Here is a 20,337-nt window from a genome sequence, read left to right as displayed (position 1 = left end):
CTCCTTGAATAAGGTGCACGAGCACGACCGTGAGCGCATATTAACACATGATCGCCTGACTTCCCTGTACAATTATTCACTTATTTTGTCGCTTGTCGCACATGGGGGGCGGGGGGTGATCTAATCAGTTCTTTAATTTGCTTCAATGTGATGGTTTACATAAACAAATTAATGAGATGTTCCCAAAACAATCGTGTTAACTGATGAGCACAGGCAGGTATTATAAGAGGAATTACTGCAATATTTCACCTCCTATCTTTCTAGTCTTTATCATTGATTTCTCCCCCAATTGCATTGTCACCTCTAAGGATTTTATGCGTTTCCCTTGTGGTCGGCCCGCATGTGCATATATCAAGCATACCAAGTGGAAAGTGAGATACAGCTGGGAGGGGAATATGCGTTTGTATTATATTTGCATAAACTATAGCCTACCTACACACACTGGAAATATAAGTAATTAACTGAATGACAGAAGGGGGTTTAGAACCATTTGAGCTAGAATATGTTAATTAGCATGTCATACCTATGCCCTATAATAGGCACCTCCACGGATGTTTTGTCAGATCTTATTTTTCATGTCATAATTTACAGAGAATGACTACATGCTACATGCATGACTATTATGCTTATTATTGTGTCTTGTGAATGAATCTGAGCGTTGCATCTGATCTTGAGGGTTGGTTTATATACGCGCACAACTGCTATTAATTACTATGCAAAGACCTGTGCTGTGTGTATGTGATTAAAAAAACATTAGAGTGGCCTCTTCTGTTGTTTTGACCGACATTGTGCAGACAAGCGCAAAGCGGTTTCCATGATGGAGGAAATTATCTCCTGCTGTCGTTCATTCTCTCTCTCTCACCCCACCCTCCGCAGGGTTTGTTGAACTCACTTCCAAATATGGAAGCGAATGGTAGAGGCGGCGGTGCACGCGCTTCGCTACAAGGCGGGCCGCGACGCTGATCACCATATAAGGAAACGAGGGACACGAATTTCGCTAAAGCAGATTTCAGTACGCGTTGAGAGAAAGGGAGAGGGAGAGACGGGAAGAGAGAGAGAGGGGGATACAGGCAGAGAACGGGGGAAAGACGCAGTGGTATATCTGCAGGCAGCAGCGAGAACAGAGGAGAGGAGAAGAGACAAGAATGTCATATGAAATGGGCATGAGCTGATTCGCGGAACTAGAGAATGAATGGACGCTGCGGCCGCTCTTCATTTCATCATTCATACTGGCCCAGGTCGACGAGCTTCATAATCATGTAGCAGCGGTGGGTTTTGGGACAGGTGGATCAACCTGTGTGCCGATGCCGATGCGTAACTATCTCCACTCGGTGATCATCAAGAGGCAATAGCCAGCAATAGAGACAAATAGCCATATTTTTGTAGTAGTCATTTGTTTTTCCTTAAAAGACCCTACTGTATATCCTCACCTAAGTTTTATACCTCTTTGCATTGAGTTTTAGTAGGTTTATTCTAGATACTGTTTAAAATGTACCAAGTAAAGCAAGAAGGCATAACAAATAAATAATAAAAACAATTCTCTCAAGCTCTGTTTATTCTTTATAAAACAGCATTTCTCAAATCAAGCCCACCATACTCCTGCAAAAAGATGATTAACATACAATGGCAGTAGGCTATAATATTTCATGCATCTGTTTCTCTTTTGGAATGAGCTGTATATGCAAAAAAAAGCACAAAGAGGAGGGGGAGTGCAATATTAAATGCTTTAAAAGTAAACATTTAAGTTTCCTCCTCTTATGGAAAGGAACAGAAGTGGAATGTGCAAAGTGAAGCTCAGAGATAATATATTTAGCATTTCTGTCCATATTTCTCTAGTTAGTGACACTGTTTTACATCTTGGCCCAGTGTTCATATGACGTAAAGGTAGCCTATACTATATAATGCAATGTGGTTTAAGTAGACAGGTGTGTTTGAATATTACTGTTCATATTCAAGTCATCATGTTATCAAAATACTTTACACCCAGTCACTTGTCACATACTAATGTATCACCAGAATCTTGAGTCCTATTTTCAGGTAGGCTATGCCTGTGCTACGGTCTCTTAGGATTTTAATGGCTTATTTTCCAAAACTAAATCCAACATTTCTGTGATTGGATTATTCACCTTATGTAGCCCCGCCCACTTGACCCATTGTATCACGACTTTCTGTTCAAAATGCAGGCTGTTTTACCTGCTCAAACTAGTCTGACTCACCTGGTCAAACAGAGTTTAAATCACATTAAGAGTCAGACTAGGTTTAGGAGTTAGCCTTTCAAGCCAGATGGTCTCTTCTACATAAGGTGAATAGGCAGAGACAATTTCGTCAGTGTAGGTATGTGTAAGTCCTTTTATCCAATGCTAAAACAAATTTGAGTTGGCCCTGCATTACCCAGCAAGGGAAAATAAATCGCTAATAAATCCCTTGTGCAGTCCACAGCTCAATTCTCTATATCACTCTGATGTATGGAAAGCATGACTGCATGTAAACGTGGACTGGATGTAACAGATCGCCCCCAAATCACAATTTTCCTGCTCTGTAATATAGGTAAAAGGTTATATAACCATTACATTAACATTTAAGTTGTCCATGCATTGGGTAAATCTGTGCAGCAGGCATGTGACAGTTAGAAGATGGTTTGATATCTCATCACAATTTTCAATGGGCAGTTGGGCACTTCACTGGGAAGAAATCAGTTTGTATTTGTTCATGTCGTTTCAAGTCAGCAAGTTGTTTTTATACACTCAAGACCGTTAATATGTGTTTTTAGCACTTCAAACAAAACACACAAGCTAAAGACTATAACACAACTTCTAAGGAGAATCGGTAACCGTTAAGATTGGACCGTAAAGGTTTTTGCACACATGGGGCGGGTTCTTTTTGTATGCGTTTTTTTAATCAGTCATCTGAAAACACGGGTCAAACATCTCGCAAAAGGCTATTGACGGACGCGAAAAACACAGAAAATCGAACCTGTTCCAAAAACTTTATGACGGACGAAAGTTTCAGTCGGTGTGTAAATGTGAGTGACACAACATGCGGTCGTATTTACTTTAAAATGTGCAACAATTTTGGACAAAAAATATGGACTTGATGTGCAAAAGCCTCAAGAGTTCAGATATATTACAGCTGAAATTATTTTACATGCTGTCAGGTAGACATGTAGCTACTCTATTCTCCATCAGTGATATAGGTCAAGAGTCCAAAGAATAATTTTTGTAAGCATACATAAAAAACAATTCGCAATATAGCTATATGCAAATTTCCTAAATGCAGGAAGGCAGGGGCAGCCCACCCTACTCTGCCTCTGACACCCTACATTTCAGAATTTGCCGCCCCCTTTTAGCCAATAGGCATGAACGCAAACTTACAGTCACACACTTGACCTCCATGCCAAATTTCTTTAGCCAATTGGCATGAACACACACTCATGACCACCCTGACAGATTTGAGCCTCCTAGGGCGAAAACTGTGTCCGCTAAAGGGCAGTGAACTTTTTGTGGACCGACCGACAGAGCGACTTATAGAGCTGCTGGTCGCAGCTTACAGCACAGGCCTGGAATGGTCCCTCAAAATAAGAAGAGTCTGGCACATTTTCAGGGTATAGGAATCCTGAAGTTAAATACAATACCTTTTAAGACCTTTTCGATATATTTTAAGACCTCAACGCCACTTTTGTCACATCAGCGGTGTAAATCACAAGTTTCATCACAATACGATATTACCGTATATAGATTCTGTGGGCAACGATACGATATTTGCTGATAGCACAAAGTCTGCCACGATAGGATATCGATTCAAATACCCTGATTTTTTAAGGTGCAAGCTTCCTGATACTACTTTATTGAATTTTGATCAAAATCTGTCTGAATAGCTTTTGCCTCCATACAATTGGGGCACCATGTACAAACTGGCAGCTATGAGGAAATTTAATTTTGTGTTGATTTCAGCAGCCCCTGTGGACAAAAGTGGTAGTGTTCTCCGGGAAAGAAGAACGCATTTCCTGAATACCGAGTATTTTCCCGGTGTCCCCACCGGGCTGGCCGAGCCATGGCAGGCCAGGCAGGGCCTCTCCTGATGTTTTATTTTCTGCATAAGGTTGACGTTATTGGTTTATGGGCGTAAGAAAAATTACAACCAGTTTCACACGGACGTGACACAGGACGGACATGCGCCTGACCAGCGCACAGGCATTTAGAAAACAGCATAGAAATCGCCAATCTCCTCACCAGTGGTCTTATTTGCTGTTGTAGGCAAGATGTGAGGCAGCAGTATTCAATTTAGACTGTTCCATAACAAATTAAAAGTTCCTCGTAGCTGCTTTAATGTGATTACTGAATGTTTCTACTGTTTAAACTTGTGTATTCTGGTCTATGTGTGAACAATGTCCTGGTTGTTTGTTCCATTTACAGAGGGCATGCTAAAGTGATAAAGCAATTTTCCACTATATGCTCAATAATAGTAGTACCATTACTGCCATAATAATGGGAAAAAAAAATCTACATAGATGCTATTTTACATTATATTATTTTATATTTAAAGCAATAAGAGTACAGGGCCAAAACATATTTAAAGTGTTTATATGCAAATATAATATATGTAGCCTGGTTAAAACCTCCCATTCCGTTTCGTTAGGAAACACAATGTGAGTTCACATGACCAGATGGTTTACCAGGCTACAAATACGGTACGTAAAGCTATCTCTTTGGTTGACTGATCAACAGTTTTACTGAGTTGAATGTTTATCACTTATTCCAATAATGTATTATCTTTGGAGTTTGAAGAATTTAAAGAACACACTATGTTTGACTAGACAAAGACTAATGATCTAAATCTACACACTATAATATATTTCCGTCAAGGAATGAACAGCAAAGCATTTGAAACTCTCAAACTAATGCAACATGTCATCTGCTTTCCGGTTACATGCGGGTTACAAAATAAGCTGGAAAAAATCTGCTGTGTGAGGCGAAAGTGCTTTTCCTCTTCTCCTTTCTAAACAGAGACAGTTGGCCTGCTGGAGATGCTAGTTTATATCACACGTATTGGAAAATAACAAACTGAATGGAATGTATTTAAGGCCACAAGGTAAAGATGTATAGATGTATATGCATACATTAAAGCCAGCATATTATAGTAAACTGTGTAAACACTGCTGAAGCTTTGTTTGACTGAAAAGCACCCTGACTATCCCTGACTGAATAACGGCCTTTACCAACAAAGTAAGATGCTTTCAATTGAAACAAAAAGAAAGAAACAAAACGTATTTGTGCCTAAAGTTTCTACAGTATATGTAGGTAAACAATGGGTCATTTAAAGACCAATGGTAAATGTGTAAAAGGATGGCAGTGTCGATGTAAGACACCAAGTACCATTAAGAGGTGCTGGGCAGTGATAATTCCCCATCTCAGTGACTCCACGCACCTCTATATACATAAGCCTGAACTTTACTCGGCAGAAGATTCTGCATAATGAAGATATGCTGGTGAGTTGGCATCATATTTTACCCTGTGCCACTGTAGTGTTGTTTTGCTGCATGTTTGTTGATAAGGCTTTAGTGCTGAATGTGTGCTTGTGTTTTGTGCTGGTTGCATTGCATGGAGATTACGAAGGTTCAGAGGTCCTCTAGCTGGATTTCTTCTGTTCAACAGGGGCTGTCCCTCTTGACTTGTTCATCACCACAGTGGCCTGAAAACAGAGAAAGGAGGACATTAATTTGACTGCAAAGACTGATCATGCACGTATCTGAAGCACTCCTTACAACAGATCTACAGATGTAAATTTTGCACTGCAGGAGGTCTGACTCAAGTTTTCAGTGGGCAGGCAGTTAGAACCTGCAGGGACCCAGAACATAAAATAGACTTGGACAAGGCCCAGAAAGGCCTAGAAACAGCTGGATGGTGTGTATGACAATTTACAGAGGACGTCCAATTCTTTGTTGCCGTCACTGGTTAGAAATGACCCTAGGTCAGGGAAAGCAGCCCCACAGATAGTTGAACCAATGGCACTTCTGCCATCTACAGGACTGGCTGACATCATGACACTGATTACATTTGCAGACATTTGCCCACAAAATGTTACTACGGCTGGCGCACGAGTGGGGTAAAAAAAACATATCTCAATGAGCTGACTCACCAAAGGACGATGCTGCGGCTCTGCGCTACAGGATTGGGGATTCTAGAGCAGATACATAGACGTCTGTTCAGATGTGCGTTTACTGCGGGGGTTAAATCCCCGATCGCGTCTGCCTGGGCTGGGCTAGCAGCTAAATGCTAACTATGCTGAATGGGGAGAAGAGGAGGATTGACCCCACCCTGACCACACCCCCAGCCAGCTACCCCAGCGTCTATGACAAGACATTGACTGTATCTATAATGGAGCAGATTAAATGCACTTTTAATGTAAAACCTTCACAAGTGGAAAGAAGCACCAAAATTGGCACAAATACTCCTTGGGGATTGTTCTTTTGATAAAAAAAACTTTTAGCCATGCACAAATCAAGATTTTTCCAATATGGCCACCATTTCCACCCCGGAAATAATATTTTCAGGCCAACTTTGTGGAGAATTGTCCAATATGAATGATCTTGCTATCAAACCATATATTTACGACCACAGAGAAGACGGATTTATTCCATGTAAATTTCAAAATGGCTGCCATTTTAAAAGATAGCTGTCATTTCAGCCATTTTTACCATATAATTTCACTCTCCAGGAGATTTTGATGATTATGGTGTCAAATGATAGGTTTTTAAATACGAACATCAGAAATCCTTTTTATATCTCCTTCTGTGAAAAATATGCATAAACATTATTTTAGCTAAACTTTTATTAGAAATTATGTACAGAAAATTGCCATTTTACTTGCACGAGGAGCGATCCTTTGGTTACTATTGAATACCCATACGCGATGACTAAATAAATACATAAATTCAGTATTAGTATTTGATCTAATAAATACCATTTTTGTCTCGCCCCCTGGAGGGGGGTGGGTGAGACAGGGATTCCATTTTCTGTGTCTGTCTGTGTGAAGGGCCAATCAAATCGAGCTTAAAGTTTTCAGGCAGGAGAAATCAGCCTCACTTGCCTGTATGCAGAACACCTGTATGAGCACCCTGGTGGGAGAGGGCCCACCTCCTGGGAAATGTAGTCTCTATAAGTTTTGTGCCTCACAGTAATCCAATACTTAAAAGTACAAAACTTAGAGACTACATTTCCCAGGAGGTGGGGCTGAGATCACTGATGACATCACTCACTGATGACATCACAATCACTCGAGTGACATCACTGATGACATCATTCACTGATGACATCACAATCACTCCAGTGACATCACTGACGAGTGACGACATCACAATTGCTCAAGTGACATCACTGATGGCATCACAATTGGTCGAGTGACATCACCGATGATGTCGCAATTGCTCGAGTGACATCACTGATGACATCACAATGTTATGATGATGTCATCCCTCATCTGATTCTCTACATAAAAACAGCATTGAAAATACCTAGAGTGGCAGCATTCTGGTGAATCAGTGGTCAAGAAAACATGACTTCCAGGATTCAATCCAATCCAAGACCTTCATTGCATGTCGTCCCCCCTCTCTGTCCCAGTCTTTCCGGTCTGTCTCAACTTTGAACTGTCTAATAAAAAGTGAAAATGCCCTAAAAAAATTTGGGTGCATACAGTATTTTCATGGAAAAAATACATTACAATTACGTTGGCCGGTGAATTATTGATAATCGAGTCAAAAACCGAATTTCAGACACTGCTAGACTACAGGTACTCCTGGCATGTTCTCTCTGTAATCCCTGAAACTCATCCAGAACACTAATGGGTTTCGTTGCTCTTCAGCCTGTTTGAAGACTCAAAAGCCAGACAGTGACAATCCATGACCACTCCTACTCAACCGTGAGAGCAACTGTTGATTCGCCTGTCTCCTTTGCTCCCTCTTGTGGAGTTTTGTAGTTGTATACCGGTATGCATCAAATTAACAATGCCCTTTTTTCTTAGGGTTAGGGTTAGCCTAAGGTTAGGGTTAGCCTCCTTAACGACCAGAGGAGGAACCACATTAGCAACCAGGATATTGCATGTTTTGGTGAAGGGGGTTCCTATATGAAGGAAGCCCACGGGAGGCACGGGGGGAGAACATGCAAACTCCACACAGAAGGGCCCTTTTGATGACCCCACCCGGGCAGTGGGCACTCGAGGACATGCGGATGGGCACGCATTCCTTCAGCGTTCACAGCGTCCCAGGTGGGAATCGAACCCAGGACCTTCGAGCTGTGAGGCGACAGCGCTTACCACTGCACCACCATACCCCCCAAATTAACAATGCCTTGACTCTAATATGTAACACACTATCTAACAAACTAACTACCGCCCCGTCAGTCTCACCTGCTCCAGGAGAACGCCCGCAGCCTGGTCGATGGCTCCTCCCACACCACGGTACCGACCAGAGTAGCGGATGAAGGCCCAGGTCAGCATAGCGACCATGGCGATGCCCAGAACACAGTCGCATGCCACAGCGACGGTAGTCATCCCAATGAAGAGCAACACGCCCGACAGCACGTACAGGAGGCACACGAGGACAAACAGCACGGCGGGGGTCCGGAATGCACTGAAGACATTTTTTGACTTTTAAAAGAATAAAGAGAGAAAAGCCCATTAGAATACTCAAACTATATATTTAGCAAAAACAGCCATGCATATACAGGGTATATGCAGGGATGTTGAAGTTTAATTCAATACCTTTTAAGACCTTTTTAAATACTTTTTCAAGACATCAACGCCATTTTCGTCACATCAACGATAGGCGTGTAAATCACAAGTTTCATCACGATACAATATTATATAGATTCTTTGGACAACGATACAATATTTTCCGATATCACAAAGTCTACCACGATACGATATCGGTTCCATTCAGGGGTCTGCGATCGATATGGGACGATATCATATGCTCATTTAAAACCATCAGCACAATAGCTACAACATTTAACACCTCTCACATGGCAATTAAGACTTTTTAATACTTTTTAGGGTCTTAATTTTCGCCAAATTGATTGATCAACTTTTAATACTTTTCAAGACCCCGCGGATGGATACCCTGATATATTATGGAATAATCATTCATGAATACGATCATTCAAAGTGGGAAAATAATTTTTGTTTTATTGAATACAATGAATGAAATATAGAAAGCATTTTGATGTTGTATTAACACCACTGAAGAACATTTACCATCAGCAATGACATTGTCTGTGGGACAGACTCTTACCTCATTGTGCTTGCTGAAAGACTGACACATTTCCACGAGCTCTGCTTCCAGCTGTGCTTGGTAACGGTCACAAAACTCCTGTCCGCCCATCTTCTTGGTGGAGGAAAAGGTGTGAAGAGACTCTCGGAAGAAAAAGTGGTGCTTCTCCTCTAGAGAGTCAGGAGCCACGTAGGGCAGATCTCCCCCACAAACCTTAAACAGAACAACAGAGAGAAAGACATGTGAGAAAGGGTTTGCAGTAGGGATGTCACAATATATCGTCCCACAATATATAGCGATATCAAAACGTGACAATATGTATCGTTGAGATGAAATCTCATATCGCGAGAAAAAGAAGCTGAACATGGTGGCACTGATCTGCATCTGATTGCATGCTCGCTCTCCTTTTCATTGCTTTGTTTGAACAGATGAGGGACGTTACAGACACGGAGGATGAAAATGGTGAAATTACTCAAATTAGCGTGGCGGATGCCCCCTCAACTTACAAATCGATCGCAAAAAAATATTGTTAAAATATTGTATCGTATCGTTATCGTGAACCCAATATCGTGTATCGTATCATGAAGTGAGTGTATCGTGACACCCCTAGTTTGCAGTCATGATTACATTAACTTCCCCCAGTGCATTGCCCGTTCAAACCATGCCCGGGCCCATGTGTGGCCTCTGGTATTCCTGCGTGCAGCTTTCTTTGCGAACCGCAAACTGCACTTCTTTAAGTCTTCCTGAGCAATACACCTGCCGTAACCATGGCTGAGATGAGATGGAACTGGCTGGTTGAGGAGGCCAGCTCTGTCCTGGGTTGCCCCCTTGACCCAGTAGAGGTGGTGGTGGTTGGAAAATAATGATGCTCAAGCTATCATCCCTGATGAATGTCCCACCCCATGCAGGACACTGACAGCACTGAGCAGCTCTTTCAGTGGCAGGCTGCTTCACCCAGGGTGTGTGAAAGAGAGATACTGTAGTAGGTCCTTCCTTCCTGTTGTAGTCACACTTTACAACCAACACTGCTCCCAGTAGACAGTTTACTGTCTACCTCCAGCAGACGTGCAATAACACAATCTGTTTACTGTGACTGTTTTTCCTGTTTACTGTGTACATATTTATTGATCATATCTTGCTTTTTGTAGCCTACTGATGTCTATTTTTTTTTTACTGTTTTTTGCACTATCCCCTTTGCTGCTGCTGTGACACTGCAAGTGTCCCTCTTGTGGGATTAATAAAGGATTATCTTATCTTATCTTGTAGCGTTTGTGTGTGTGTGAGAGAGAAAGAGTGCGCATTTGCACAAAATGAGACGCTGCACTTTCTTGGATCCCAAAGCAGCGCACCCGGCAAGTTTGAAGTCGATTGGACAAATGGCTCTTGAGATATGCGAAAGCTGCGTTCTGATTGGTCAAATTGCATTCAAATTTGACACTGCACTTTCTCGGGTCCCTAGCAGCGCACCCGCCAAGTTTGAAGTCGATCAGACGAAAAGGTTATCGAGATATGTGATGAACAGAGTTTATACATACAAACATACAGAGGGTCCAGGAATGTATAGATATATTTCTAATCATCCCTCATCTATTGATAAAAACCAACATGAAAATGGCATATACTTAAATAACACTAAAATAAAAACAAAAACGATTTTTGGCATTTTCATGGACCACACAAAGCACATAACTAAGCATGGATTTTTCTCTACATGCATTCTGTCCCACCCACAGCAGTCAATTACATTCTTATATCAGTTTCAGTTTAAACGCGATTGTCCCATTTGGAAATTTGTCACACTGCCATTCTTAGAAGCAATTCACATGCAGTACAAAAGAAACATTATGTCAATAAGATAGTGAAAAATCTACAATGTAAACATTCAGACAGTTCAGTGAGGCACAGCCGCAGACCCTCCAGCCTAAATATTGGCCTTTGCATTGAATTAAATTTTGTCATCTTGATTGACACTTGCACAAATTCGTTTTTATATAAGTTCAATATGTATCAGGGGGACCTTAAAATTGTCTGCCAGAGGGGAGTAGCTCATATTCTGAGTGGAGAATGTGAAAAGGGTCAGAGATCTTTTTTTTTTTTTGCAGTTGTGCTGACTGACTGGTTTGTACTATGGCCTGGAGGGATGGCCTGGAGGATTAACTCACATGACCTTAAGTCCTGTCTGGACCAGGCGACAGAGTTTGGATTTCAGATGTGCAGGCAGGTTACAAAACCAAGTAGTGACACCATATCTTGGTTTGTCAAGCCTGTATAGTCTTCTTTAAATGTCTATAAAATAATCTATAGTCCCTGAAAATTGTACTTTTCTGGGCACTTTGGCCAATGTTAGTAAAACATGTGAAAAACAAGAAGTAATGGAATGACCTGCCTATTGGTCCTTCTTGTTCGCACCTTTTATCGTTTAACCGGTAAAACAGGAAAAGCATGAAACATAAATGTATAATTAAAATGATGTCATGTGCCTGCGGATGAATTAACACATTCACCCTTTAAAACATTTGCATTGCCACTTGTCAACCTTTTATCATTATTTGGAAAGCTTCTCCAATAGGTGTTTTCGTTAAGCATGTTGCACTGATCTTCATGCGGGGCGGCCTATAGTGAAGAGGCATATTCACGATCTTCAACATGTAGTGAGCATGATATGCAAATTCTCTAATCATGAACCCACCTTCTCCATGTTCTTGTAATACTGGTCTTTAGCTGCTGCCACTGCTGCCAGATTATTGGCCTCTGCTGTTGCCTTGTGAGAGAGACATAATGTGGACAATATTAAATAAGAAACAGTCATGTTAATGCATATCCTTATGCTTGATTGAATGGCAACACATGTGTGGCATGCCCAAACTTATATTAATTCTGCATGTACCTGTAGCATGGACTTTGGGTGTGGTAAGTCTTCTCCCTGGTAAATCTTGATGTAAGCCTGTCAGCACCAATATGACAATAATAAGTAATGACATCCTTATTCAGTTTTAGAATGAGCGCTTGAATGGAGAGGATTTTACCTTGAAGAACTCAAGCAGCCCCATGCAAGTGACTTTGTTGCCGTTAATTTCTTTCGCAGCCAGTTTGTCGGGGTGCAGCAGAGTGGGAATCAGGCACCGCAGCTCCTCTTTGAACTCTGGCGCCACATCTGACACACATTAAGCGTAATCAATCTTAGTACAACCCTCCATATGTATTGGGGCCATTCTGCTAAATATTGTCCTGAAAGGAACTCAAACGGGGCGGAGGGAAGCTTACCGCTAAGTTGGCCCTGGAAGGAAGGACTGGTGGCAACCTTCAGCCCAGGATGGGGCAACAGGAAGCACGAAATATCGGTGAAGCAAGAGTGGATGTGCTCCCTCACTGTTTGCAGCTCCTCGTGCTGGGACTCCTTAACCTTCAAAACAACACCAAGGTGAATTCCCAACTGCAGGATAGAACTTAGGTATATCAGTATCAATAAGCACTATGTTTGTTAGTTCTATCTAGCTGAGGTCCAAGTGTATGTTCTGCCACATCAACCTCACCAATAAGACAGAATTGGTACCTGTAACCGTTTATCCAGGAAATCATGGCCCCCTTTCGCTCCGTAGGTGTATTCATAGGGGAAACTCCAATCCCTGATTACGAACATCAAAGACTATAGGAAGAGAGGAAAGTGTTAAATCAAGTGCCACAAAGTAACACATTCATTACAAAATAAAAAGGGATCCATGTCCAACATGAGCACAAACAAGCCAACAACTGACACACTGCTGTGGTTCCCTTACTTGAAAGGGCTTCAGAAAGATTTCATCCATGGCAAGGCGGCCATACTCCGTGAACAGCTGTGAGGAGGAAGTAGAATGTCAACCATCATGCAAAATTGATTGTAAGATGTGAAACTCATGAAAAGTACCTGCTATGTTAAGCAATGACAAAAAAACAATGGCTTAAAACGAGAAAGAAACATGTGTAGTTCCTATTTAAGACAAAAAAAGCATGTTTAAAAACATCCCTGATATTCTCCATCCATACTGATGTAAACAAACCTGTAGCTGCTGCAGATCATCCTCTTGTATGTTCTGTGAGAGATTATAGATCTACAAAAAAAGAGAGTGTATAAGCATACATTACAGGACGAGATAAGAAAGTTACCAACAATAGCAAAGGAGATCAGTCACCTGCATTGAGCTGGTCATGGTGCTGAGGGCAAAGATGGTGGCACAGTCCTTCACAGTCGACTGGTCATCAAAGGCTCCCTGTGTGTCCATCAATAGCACGGCCACCTACAGACCACAGAGACACATTATTATTCTAAATAACGGCTTTGTATACGATTAGGGTTGTGAATTTGTGAGTCCAAGTTACTTCTGTTTTATGCCTTTTTTGTAATTTGTTGAGAATTTGGCGAGTTCTCTTCAAATGACAAATAGATAATTAGGAAAGTTGTGTATAACTTCACCATGCATAAAACAATCTGCATTACATTTGGGGAGTTCAGCCAACTATAGGGCAAAAGAGGACATGTGTAAAGTATGTGGGCAGCATCAAACATGAACATGACTGCTTCAATATTGTGGAGTGAATTGTTTACTTTGTAAAACGACTGACTCAATTCCACCCTCATTTGGAGCAAAAGAGCAAAACATTTCTCTTTGGAGTAATGATTTCTAACAGACTAAAATGACTTGTGGCAAAACTCAATCTTAAGATGAAAAGGTCAATCAAATGTGAATAGAGAATTACTTTGAAGAAACAATCAGATAACAGCCCAAGTGAGAAAAGGAACCTCTGAAGTAATCTCTATGTGAATATTAATTGATAAATTGAACATGGTTCAATAAATATTGTGCAGTCATTGCTCAAAGGCCATTTCAGTGGTAAGTTTTTTCAGTTATTTTATCCTAAAAACATAATGTGAAAGTAACCTCAGTTCCATCACTCTTCTGGACAAGGAACACCTCACTCCACAGCTGGATGCCTGTTGTCTCCGGTTCTGAACCCCCTCTCCAGGAAAAGCCAGTCAAGGGCTCATCATCCCGACCCAGCCAGTTTTCATTATCCTGCAGAAATACAAATTAAGGTAAGACTAGTCAGGAGAATATGAATCTCTCAAGACAGATTTTTGCTACAGTAACAACAGCGCAACGACCCTGTAAAATTAGCATAAAGGGGCGAGTTGAGATCTGGTTCCGGTTATTCAGGTATTGAAACATATACCGTAAATTCCGGACTATAAGCCGCACCTTTTTTCCCGTTTTTTGGCCTTTTTTGGCCCCTGCGGCTTATATAACGGTGCGGCTTATCTATGGATTTTTTCAACCAAAAAAAAAAAAAAAAAAAAAAAAAAAAATCTCTTTTTTAGCACTCTTTCTAACTATAAATCCACTTCTGTTTTAATTTCCTCTCTTGCCCTCTTTTCACCACACTGTATGACACTGTATGACACTGTGTGCACTGTAAATAACAACACAGGTGGTGTTGTGTTATGTTGTTTTGTTGAAATGTTAACTCATTGAATGCCAATGACGACAGCTGTCGTCAATTCAAATACTGACGTAGAGTGCCAAAGACGACGATTGTCGTCAATTGCGTTTTTTGACGGTGGGACGTGGATCAATCCCTGATACATCTCTGGTACAACTATTGTAGCTATTGGAGGTCTATAACCTATTTTACAGAACCCTTAGGTGGCGACAGTGCTCTCCACATAACAGAAAGGCAAGGAAAAAACAAAGAAGAAGTCGTTATGGAAACGGAAATCGCATCGCATCCGTATGCATCGATATGCTGAAGCACGTTACTGCAGCTGTGCCTGCAGCAGCCAATCTGCTCCCACAATTGAGCCACTCCGTGTCGGTTGCAACAGCACATCCACACATCCACACCGTGGAGTTGTTTATTATTCTCAACTGGAAGCATAGGAGCCGGTGACAAACACACGCGGAACGCTGTAAAAAAGCTGGATGTTCACCCTTCACTGTGCGCACAGCAAACTCAGCAGAGAGCCACCACAGACAGGAGGAGGAGTGTGCAGTTGAGGCGAGGCGAGGCGGGGCGGGGCGGGGGGGGGGGGGGCACGCAGAGCAGCACGCAACACCCAGACAGACCCAGGCAGCAGGACAGGATTGACAAACGCAAGCCAGAATATCCGATGCCCACTAGCAGCAAATCAAGACCAGCAAGAAGCTGCAACCAGCAGCGCACGCAGGGGCCAGCGCTGCTGGTTGTAGCTAAAAATATTATTCTGCCAAACAAAATTCCCTGGCCTTCACTGTTTTATTGAAGGAAATTATTTTTGAGGTGTGACTACATTAGAAAAGATTAGCTTCAGAGTCAGTGATGTGCTTGAAATTTTTAATTTCACAAAAGGCCAATTATCTCAGCTTCTAGAAAAAAATTGCTGTTTTTGGATGAATCAAGCTATCTTCTCCGGCTCATAACTAAAGAACGGAAAATGGGATCAATAAACTTTTTTTTGCAGATGATAGAATAGAGTCTCATCGTTCTTTGTGCGTGTTCAGTGTTTACATAGTAATATCACACAATATTCTGTGGGCCTCGAGAAATCACTGAAAAGTTAAAACGCTCTGAAACTCTGGCACTGGGAGCGTCCGTTCTCCAAAAGTGGCTGGCACTCAATGAGTTAATAAATGGGAGCTTCCTCAAACAGCCATCTCTTTCCCGACAATCCCCTCTGTGCATGAACCCTTACATATGGTAATTAAACATTAAAACACAAAAAAAAAAAAAAAAAAAAAAAAAAACATTAAAACACCCGCGGCTTATAGTCCGGTGCGGCTTATATAAGAAAAAAATAGTCAACTTTGCAGGTGCGGCTTATACACCGGTGCGGCTTATAGTCCGGAATTTACGGTATATACATTTATTTTTTACGAATGGATTCCCAGATTGGTGACATATTGAGTGACATTATCCAATCATGCCCATGTACTTCAAAACACCCCGAATTATATAATTTGCAGTAGAATTTCTTCCCCATTTGAAGGCAGAAATTCCCACTATTGATTCTGATCATTAACAATAGAACTTAATACTCTGATATCATTTCCTGTTCAGTGAATCAGTCAAATCAGATGGAGTGTTGGAAAAAATTATCTTGAGCAGGGTTGGGCAACCGTGTGCCATGGAGTGCCAGGAGTCTGCCAGGTGTTCATGCCAGCCAAAGGCTACACCCAAGTGATTTCACTGATTAGCACACTTCAGCCAGGTCTAGCCTACTCCTGCTCTAGACACCTATTAATCAATCATGCTGGCCACTTCTGAGTCTGAGACAAAGGCCTCTGAGTATTTGTGAACTGATATGGAGCTCAAGATATGTTGTGTGGAGGACAGGGACGTGCAAAGATAAACCCCAAGGCAAGCACCTGCTCTTCTGGCCTTTGACTGATAAGTGCCCTTTTTGCAAGACACTATTATACTTATATATTATATGGCCGATATTGTCTTTCAGAGGCTCTAGTGGGTTCATTTTTAAAGATTATTTTGGGGGCATTTTGCCTTTATTAGATAGGACGACAGGCAGACAGGAAAGATGGGCAGGGAGAGAGGGGATGGCATGTGGCCACGGGTCGGATTCGAACCCGGGTCGGCCCGAAGGACTAAGCCTTTGTGGTACGCGCTCTCCCAGGTGAGCCACCAGGATGCCCCACGGGCTCATTTTTTAAAGCTAGTGAAGTGTCTGGTATGAATATGAATCTAGAAGACCTAAGGCATCAATTGGTACCAACCATGTTATGCTAGCTAGCTTGTCGGCATTTTCAAAGGGGTCCAATGACCTCTCACCTCAGGATATCTGAATAAGAATGGGTTCTATGGGTACCCACAAGTCTCCCCTTTACAGACATGCACGCTTTATGCTAATCCCATGCAGTTTCTTGGCATACACCAAAAATTAAAAAAAATTAAAATCATGCAGTATAAATGTGTTATTTTCGCCTATTCCATTTGAATATTTCTGCATATCGGGGTCCCTAAACAGTCTTGGAAATACATCAATTGGGTATGTCTGGAGAACTGGGACTCTCCTGAATTCAATGAGACCAATCATATTAATGTGTGATGATGTTAGTCCCCACAGTATCTATTTCATTGTAGTGAGACCATTTTTCGAAACTTGACCTCGCTGTATATGTTTTTTTTTTTTTTAAGTTTAGTTTTAGTTCAGTTTTTTTGTTAGTACATTGTGTCTTAGGGTTGTGTCTGTAATGATAGACTGTGAAGAAGAATGTGTACAGATGGAGTGAAGGTGTCTCTGTTCAGATCATACTAGAACCAGAATGCGCTCCTTTCTAGCCTACAGTGCCTCATCGTTGTCCTCCTTCCCCTCCTCCTCCTCCTCATCGCTCATTTCTGCCGTACCTCGTCGGTTTTTCCTCAAGACCGCAGACGCAGCTCGTGGGCTCATGCGCCGCGATCCTCTCTCCAACTATAGTGTGGTGAGATTGTACTCCACTCGATACAATGCGTGCTTAATCTGTGTTACGATTATGAGGGGGTCCTTGGAAAATGTTCTCCTCTTACTTTAGCAATAAGTTCATGCAAGGCTGTGGTCTTTATTGCCATAGCCAAATTCATGTTTTTAACATGTAAAGTGGAAGGAGGGGAGCACTTCAAGTGTGGTGACCCTCGGGCACCGCACTGTGTTAATCCAGGCCTGACTGTATGTAACTATTTTTAATTATGAGAAGAGTGCCCTTTTTTCCCACTAGAGCACCTGCCCCCCACCAAACAAAATGTCTGTGCGCACCACTGGTGGAGGAGAAGGTGGATGGGGGGGCTCACTGATCATAATTACAGTGCAACTCACCTTCCTGTACATGTAACGGAGCATGAAGTCAAGCAGGAAGCTCTTCCCCTTTCGGAAGGCTCCAGCCACAGAGAGCACCACCACATGCTTGTCTCGGACCTCAGGGGCCAACAAAACTCGTGCCAAAGCCTCCGTGTCCAAGGCAAAGTTATGTTCCTCCCTGCACACTGTAACAATTTGAACTGGGCCCGGGTCGCTCCCCATACTTAGAGGTATTGGTCCCTGTGGATATCACAAAAAAAGAATAGCTGAATGTTAGTTATGCTGGGCTCACACTCACATCAACCGGATATCAAAGTTGATAGACCTCTGACAGTGAATATCATTTCGGGCCCGCCTACTGGAAAATTACACATGCACAGAGCATTTGATCAGAGACAATGTTTAGCTCTGTGTAAAGCTGACTGTGGGGTGCTAGGCCCCCAGCAGCTACTGGATATAGCATGCTCTCAACCACACAGCTCTTTCAATGGACTTCATTGTTGTTGCCTAGAGAGGTGGTCCTTTCCCATGATGAGTAGACAGGGAGATGCTTACTGTATGACTGAAATTGGTGGTTAAACGCAAAGTTTTCTCTCTCCAAAAAACAGCAGCACAGATTACGGTATGTAGGTGTTCACAGCTAAGGTGTGGCGGTTCGGGCGGTTCACATAATGGCATGCCATGCATTTCTCTGCGATGAGTGTTTGACAGATGGGATCATGTCTATGTTCCCCGGGTTCTATATTCCCCGTTTTTCACTAACCCTAAACCTAACCTCCCCCAGACCCTAACCCAAAACCTAACCTCTCCCACCCCCCACGCCTAAACCTAACCTCCCCCAGACCCTAACCCAAAACCTAACCTCTCCCAGGGAAACATAGGACCCTATTTGGGAAAAGCGGCGAACATAGGGACGACCCCTGACAGATGGGTGCTGCATAAAAAGAGAGAAACTCTACTACGTATGAAACCAAACAATGTTTTGCAATATGGCTACACCTTGCTTAAGTGGAAGCACCACATTGCCTAAAAGTTGCCTAACGTTAATTTTATTGCTATTGTCTTCTTAACAGCGAGATTCATTGTAAATGCAGCCAACCCAGCTCAGCGTTAGCCAAACACAAATGTTTACGTTAGCTAATGAAGGAAATTGACGCGACTATATTAGATATTCAGCAAGCTAACGTTCATTAAAATTAAAATACCGTATATAACGCTACATTTTGTAATGCTAATCAGCAAGCTATTGGCTTAACACATGCACTGTTCAAAGCTAGTTGACGCTGGTTAAGGAGAACGAGTGTGATGATTAAAACCAACCCAAAGCAAAGCTATAACGTTTGACTTTCTACTATTTCATAACTATTTACCTTTGGTATCCAACAAACGCCTTCCTCACAAGGAGTTGGAGAAATGACAGTTAACGCTAGCTAGCTAAACTGCTTGACATGAAAACATGAGAACTTTTTTCCACTGCGAAACTCGAAAGCTTCCATCTGGTTCCTGTGCAATGTCGTGTAGGAAGTGTAGTTTTCGTGTAGTTTCCTGCTTGTATTTTGGGCAGTTTATGAACGACATTTCCCAAAATACCAAAGGCTGCCCTAGCGTAATGGGAAATGTAGTTTTTCTTGTAGAGTTACGAATGCGGAACTTCCCAAATGTAATGTAAAACAGGTGACAGGTGGTACTTTAATACATCCATTGTTTACATGCATCACTACAATTGCACTCATTGTTTTAACATTCTATTTGAAATGTTTTGAGCGAATAGAAGAGACTAAACAGGTTTAATGTCCAAAGATTAGGCTACATACATACAGTCAAAATATGGTCAAACCAACAGTTTGTTTTTTAATGGTACGCCCTCTACTGTTTTAGCTAAAATAAGCACCGGTATCAATCCTAAAATGTGAACAATTATGTTTTATTTTGTCACCAAATTGCAATTAAATATTAAGGAAAATCCAATAGCTTGAATATAAAAGAAATCAGCCATTCATTTTCATTTCAGCCACAAAAACATTCCATCAATGATGGGGGTTTATTTGTTAACAGATTACAAAATCTAAAGCTTTTTGAAAATACAAGCTTAAAAATGTACAGACAGAAATTCAGAAATAAAATATACCCTGAAGAGTAGTTTAAATGGCAGTGAATTTATATTATAGTCCTATTCTACCTCAAATTCAAAATCAAATAAATCCTGATTAAAGACAACTTTGTTTACAATATCATATGTAGTTCTGGTCAGTGTTGTGTTTCAGGTTTTCAGTAG

General features: G+C 41.7%; 1 protein-coding gene across 1 annotated transcript; it reads right to left on the bottom strand.

Annotated features, from left to right (window-relative positions):
* Positions 1-1,551: 1,551 nt before the first annotated feature.
* Positions 1,552-19,549, bottom strand: LOC310790543 (atlastin-3-like). Its single transcript, XM_083652239.1, has 14 exons — positions 19,433-19,549; positions 18,081-18,302; positions 14,179-14,313; positions 13,432-13,536; positions 13,300-13,350; positions 13,039-13,095; positions 12,816-12,908; positions 12,527-12,665; positions 12,289-12,416; positions 12,150-12,206; positions 11,952-12,023; positions 9,284-9,475; positions 8,401-8,640; positions 1,552-5,688 (listed from the first exon to the last, which is right to left on the bottom strand). Exons 2-14 carry the CDS (start codon positions 18,282-18,284, stop codon positions 5,626-5,628), a joined length of 1,536 nt encoding a protein of 511 aa, XP_083508365.1. The 5' UTR covers positions 18,285-18,302; positions 19,433-19,549; the 3' UTR covers positions 1,552-5,625.
* Positions 19,550-20,337: the final 788 nt, after the last annotated feature.

The sequence above is a fragment of the Poromitra crassiceps genome (genome assembly GCF_964638095.1).
Source record: "Poromitra crassiceps genome assembly, chromosome: 15".
Lineage (NCBI taxonomy): Eukaryota > Metazoa > Chordata > Actinopteri > Beryciformes > Melamphaidae > Poromitra > Poromitra crassiceps.
This window is presented reverse-complemented; position numbering and strand designations above follow the sequence as displayed.

Bases quoted from the DNA above. Each gene is read 5' to 3' on its own strand.
- LOC310790543 (XM_083652239.1), bottom strand. From the start codon at position 18,284: ATGGGGAGCGACCCGGGCCCAGTTCAAATTGTTACAGTGTGCAGGGAG. The intron at 12,417-12,526 runs GTAAGCTTCCCT...AATGTGTGTCAG, and splicing joins CTTCCAGGGCCAACTTAGCG to ATGTGGCGCCAGAGTTCAAA. The intron at 12,024-12,149 runs GTACATGCAGAA...CTCTCTCACAAG, and splicing joins ACCCAAAGTCCATGCTACAG to GCAACAGCAGAGGCCAATAA.